The sequence below is a fragment of the Porites lutea genome, chromosome 5 (assembly GCF_958299795.1).
Source record: "Porites lutea chromosome 5, jaPorLute2.1, whole genome shotgun sequence".
Taxonomy (NCBI): domain Eukaryota; kingdom Metazoa; phylum Cnidaria; class Anthozoa; order Scleractinia; family Poritidae; genus Porites; species Porites lutea.
In genome coordinates this window covers 34882067-34888012 of record NC_133205.1, presented here as the reverse complement: position 1 = coordinate 34888012, position 5946 = coordinate 34882067, and the positions used below count along the sequence as shown (strand labels likewise).

The 5946-nt window shown below is 37.6% G+C and overlaps 1 protein-coding gene across 1 annotated transcript in view; it reads right to left on the bottom strand.

Moving 5' to 3' along the window:
• The window catches only part of LOC140936684 (uncharacterized), a 34797-nt gene extending 30701 nt beyond the window's left edge, over nucleotides 1-4096 (bottom strand). The window contains exons 1-2 of the mRNA XM_073386174.1: nucleotides 3948-4096; nucleotides 1-362 (exon numbers count right to left, since the gene is read on the bottom strand). The exon at nucleotides 1-362 is cut by the window's left edge and continues 174 nt beyond it. Of these exons, the coding sequence (XP_073242275.1) occupies nucleotides 1-362; nucleotides 3948-4096 (511 nt within the window). The remainder of the gene's footprint in view (nucleotides 363-3947) is intronic.
• Nucleotides 4097-5946: the final 1850 nt, after the last annotated feature.

Here is a 5946-nt window from a genome sequence, read left to right as displayed (position 1 = left end):
TGCCGTTAGCATAAAGGTAAACATTACCTGTCACGTGGTTCCAGGTGACTGCAAGGTGCGTCCAGGTATTAAATGAAAGTTTAGTACTTCTAAAGTACCACCATCCAGTATTGCTGTGGCTATGGCGCGCAAAATGCAGATGATCACCAGCGATGACAAGTTGAAACTGCCATGGATGCTGCCAATCATTATAGATTGTCTGTTTTCCAGATAATAACCCCATTTGTTTTATCCAGCAGCAAATGGTAAAACTCCTGCCGTTAAGATGAACTGCTGGGGCAGTAGCGAATGAATGTTGAACAAAACGAGGAGCTGTGCTGCCTGAACACCATCCTTCGACAAAATCTAGTGATTTGCTAAAGCTACATCAAAGGAAAAATTAATTAGAAGATATATACCGCATTTGGCGGGCTGTATATTTAACAATCGTTGAATTGGCCTTTCTTATGATGTGAAGAGTTATGCAGATCGAGGGGAATGTTACCCACCAAAGCCGAAGGCCGAGGTGAATAACAGCCTTAATTCGAGATCTGCATAACCTGGAACATCAATGCCATATCATTAACAGTATATTTATGTCCTGAACACAAACCCTTACCAGCTGGTTACGAAATATTAGGCGGAGAACTTAAGCCAGTAAACTAAGAAACATTATGTAAGAATGACAAGGAAGAATGGTATTCGGTTGAACGAAGTCAGCCTTCTTTGATTTCCATTTGCTCCTATTTACAAGCTCCCTGCCTGCTATATTTAAAAAAAGCAATTTACATGACTAACGTTATATTTTGATCCTTTCCATCTAGCAGCCAGTGACCAAGGATTAACATCTCTGAAGGGAAAAAAGGCATTTAATATAAGGAAACTACGGTAACCTTATTAAAAAGCAAAGGAAATAGGAGACGTCTTTGTCGGAATATCCATAGACGAAATCATTACAGGCAACTTCCACAATCTGAAGGACAAACGGGGGCGGGGGGGGGGGGGGGGAAGGGGGCGCAGTCTTGTCGAACCAGTTAGGAGGAGACTTTGAATTCCCTTCTTCTGGACTTAGCCAGAAGAGATTTCATGCTCTTCTTGTAAACTTTGCAATTATTTCGCCGGTAAACCTCGCGTCCCAATGAGCTTCTCAGGGATGATAACTGAAAAAATCAACTCACAATATATATTTTAGTAACTTAAAATAAAGCGATATTTAATCCAATGAACGTGAAGTATTTAAATAACGTGTAAAGAAGAGTCTCCCAAGAGTAGTACAGCTAGTAGGCGAAAATAATTTTGCAGCTCTTTTTCAGATTATGATTCAATATTACCGCATCTTAGCGAGACAGCTCTTTTGCAGTTATATATATTGAAAACTGGGCCTATGACAGAATAACAACCCAATACAAGCAAGCCGAATATCATTCATTACTTTTATCACATAGTTTAAGAAGAAAATAATTAACTGACGGTGTTTACCTGGTGGGGGCATTCTACAGCATCTTAACTCTTCAATACAAGCCGATCCTTCGCAGAGTACTCCATAAAAGCCAACCAGATAGGACCAAGCTTCGCAAGTGTCCCATCTTTGACTTTGTAAAGAAATCCGCTTTTTTTCATGGCAATCCAGATGTGCTTTTTTAAAATTTCTTGGCCTGCAGCAACTTACATGTTCAATGTTTCTAAACGAAGAGCCATCTGAGTAATAAAAACCGTTCAGGAAATATCCGTCTGGGCAGGTAGCCCAGCTACAGTTTCTAGGGAAAGAAAATTACTGCTTTTATTGCGTTAAATGATAATATAATAATTGCTCATAAATCATAAGGAGCAACTCTAAATTCGTTAAAGATCACTGAAATGTCTCTCATGATTCTTTCATGCATGCATGTTCTTTGTCGGCAAGCTCATCTGGTAAAAAAAATATCCTAGGTATAATCTTCCTCATAGTCATCACATGTGCTCTAAATCATTATAGAGAGACTGACAGGCTGCTATGTGACATTGAAGTATCAGGCAAAACAACAGTTTATTTTTAGTACCGTAGACAACTAAAAGAATTTACCAGAATATAATTATAAACAAATAAACAGTACATACAGTAGTGGTACACCCAAAATAACTATAAAGCTAAACTAGTTGGGTGAATGTAATTATGATAATTAAAAGTGTGAAAGTCAGAAAAGAGGCACAATAAATATCATAACTTGGCACAAAAGTAAATATACAGAATAAATATAAACCATCAAAATATCAGTAAAGATTATAATAGAGACTAACGAAATGCGAAGTTAGTTCTTTTTTAAATTGATTGAAAGTACGACACTTGAATCTTTCATCTAGTTCATTCCTTAATTTAGGTCCATTAAATCGAATATTAAATTTGCCATAATTTGTTCGAATGTTTGGAAGATAGAAAGTAGATATTAAATGCAAAGCGAGTATTTACATTATGTTTACAACATGTTTTAGCAAAAAACGAATCAAAGATCGTTGGTAGTTTGCCAGTATTAAACTGGTGCATAAAAAAGAGAGTTTGAAGCTTATAATATGATCATGAAGTTTAAGAAGGTTAGGTTTAGCAAACAAAGGACTTGTATGTGCATCGAAATTGGAGAAAGTAATTAAACGGATTGCTTTCCTTTGCATTATTTGTAGTGGTTTAATGTTATGGTCATAAGTGTTGCCCCAAACTTTACAGCCATAGGAGAAAAAAGGAAGAATAATGGTATGGTATAATTGAACTAATGTTTTTGTATCAACAAAATGTCTAATCTTACATAGGACACCAATACTCCTAGATATTTTTTCTTTAAATTTGTTGGATGTGTTCTTTCCAATTGAGATGACAGTCTATGAGAATGCCAAGGTACTTAACACTTTTTTGTTGATTAATTGGCTTACCATCTATTTCAATGTTCAAGGAATTGTTTATCTTTTTTTGATGAGGATGAAGTATTACAAAATGTGTTTTAGCAATATTGAGAGATAGTTTGTTGGCACGAAAACCCAGAACTATTTGTAAATTGTAAATTGCCAAGTAGTAGAATGAGTTGATTTTTTTGCTAAGCCGGTTTTCAAAAGTCCATCAGGTATATATCTAGCCGAATTTTTGAAAACATACCTCAAAACGGGCAAGAATATTTGCACAGGAACCTGGCGATAGCCAGGTTTCTGGTCACTGCGGGAGAAAAAACATAGGGGGCTTGCTGTCCTGGCTGGTCTAACTGTCAAGCTCAGTCCCTGAGCTAACTCGCCATGGGTTAGGAAGGGGCCTCCATGTCAATCCCTGGCGGGGGGGGGGGGGGGAGCTGCAAAAGCGTGGTACTGTCCGTTAGTCTTGCTCTGGGAGCGTCAGTGCACCTGTCATGTCTACCTTTAGTTTGTCATGTCAAATTCTTTTAATGTTTGAGGCCCATTGGCCAATGAAAGCATTCCCTTCAAGCACTTGCTAGGCTAGAGGGTGGGAGGAAGTCCGGGGGGGATGATTTAACCTTGAATTCTCTGCCTAGAACTTGATTAAGTCCCATACAAGCATCCTCTGTCATTTAGAGCCTTCAGGCAGCTAGAGTGTATGGCCAAGTCAAAAGTGTCTTTTTGATGGACTTGAATGTTTCTTTTGCTAATCAGGGACCAAGAAGAGAATCACCTTAAGAGAGCCATGGGTAAGAGCTGAGTTTCTTGGCAATATGTACTTTAGTTGAGTCAGTTTAAGGTGTGTGGCCTCCAGGAGCCCGCTGTTGCGGTTTTCATAAATCCGGCTAGATATATATATATATGAGGATACAACACATTTCCTTTTTGTCGTTGTGATGACACCTATATTTCGAGTGCATTTAGCACCCCTCTTCAAGGTGACTGAAAAACCGTTACACGCGTCGTATTACAAAATTCAGTTATGGCGTTAAAATGACGTGACATCAGATAAAAGACTACAAAAAATTCTCGAGTTAGCACGCGCGTGTGCATACCCGACACTAATTGTTTTGAACAGTAAAACTTGAGCGTCATTCTCATTGAGACCATATGGTGCCAATGTTCCCAATTTATAAATCCAATGACCCCCTTTTTCCCTCAATTCCTTTTCCCCTTTGACACAGTCCATCAGTTGTATGCTCATGTCCTCTAATCCTCTATGTCCGGCACTGTTGAAATGGCGCGGATAAACCAACTCGTGTTTTTCCTTTTGGTTCTTGGTCAAACCTTAATTCTCTATTTTCCAATTGCCCATAATACACTCTGTTTGCCCCCCAAATTCTGCATAAACCATTGTTTCTAAATGCTCTTGGGAGTATTGCATTTTCCCAAGAGCATTTTAAGACAATAAGTTATGCAAAATTTGGGGGGCAAACAGAGTGTATTATGGGCAATTGGAAAATAGTCAATTATGGGAATTGGTCCTACTCTTGTGGTTGTTGAATGGGTTCGAAATTTAGTTATAGTAGATCCTACATACTAGACTTGGCACTTTTTACAGTTGATCAGATATACTATGTTACAAGAGTTGCAGTCTAGATTACAATTGATCTTGAATTCTTTACCATTTCTTTTATTGCAAAAGGTGTTACCTACATAGAAATAATTACATATCTGACAGCTTTTGGACGAACAATTCGATGTTCCAGTGGCTTTTTCTTTTGGAGCTTCCGTGAAACGGGCACGTACCAAATACTGACTAAATTCATTGGCATTCTGACCGCTACCATAGGGACTTCCGGAATAGCCTCTTTACAGTCTATCCATAGAGTCTGATTCAGTCGATTCACGATTCTCTTGGGGGAACAGTTACACCAAATGAGGGCACGGAGGGGAACATCTCGATGGAACAAAGGGTTAAGAGATTGAGGTATACCATTGATGAATCAAATTGGAATGGGATCATATAGTGATCGAGTCTATTGTGATGGTCTTCAAGTGGTGGTTAATTTGTCTAATCGAGAACTTACATCAGCTGAAAATTCTCTGTTATCTAAAGGTTTATCATTTTGTCCCACACCGAAAGATAGTGATGTTTTTACGTTAAGGAAGGACGTGTCAGATTCGCAAAGTCAGATTACTGAATAAATGTTCTATAATTTGCGTCATTTTAAATTTGGACTTGTTGGAATACTTCTAGGGACCATTAACTTACTGCCCGGCGTCAGATAAACGCTTTTAATCGGCCTTTGCACGAGTTTTATTGTTTTAAATTGCCAACTAGTAGAATGAGTTGATATTTTTGCTAACCCGGTTTTCAAAAATCCTGGTATAAATATTTTAAAATATATATTAAGAATATCCTAGTACTAGGATATTCTTAATGTATATTTTAAAATATAGTCATAGCTGGCTCTTGTAAAATATTAAAACGTTAAAATAAATGAAAATAGTTTCGTCTGTGTTTCAACAAAAATTTCAATATAAATTAATAACTTTTTTCCAAAAAAAAAATTAGCAACAAATTAGGCAATAATTTGTTGCACGAGGGAAGTGCTGGAAATGCAGATGATGGGTGTTTCCACAGTCGTTTCCAGTCTCCTTTCTATGTTTAGAGTCAGGTGTTTCGGCAGCATTGCGAGCGCTTTTCGAAAATATTCCGAAAGTCGAAAACCAGTGAAATAGTTGTTTGTTTACAAATGCAAATTAAGTCTTGCGTTACTTTATTTAGCTGACATGCCAAGTTCATAGATAAGCTTAAAACTAAATTTAATACTTTTCTTACAGAATGGTTTTACATAAAAGACGAATTCACAACTCCTTTTAAAGAAATTTATCCCCAAGAGCTAAACAAATGTCTTCAAAAGTTTTATTTGTCGGCAAGAAAACGCGACGGCCGTGCGGTCATTGCGCGCCAAAATTGTAATCGTTGGCATCAGTAAATAAGTTAAAAATCATCATTTCTGTGCTCAATTATCTCACTGTTTTCGTATATACTAAAACAATTATTCACCGAAATGTAGGCGGTTAGTGGTGGCATTTACCTCGCCGCTT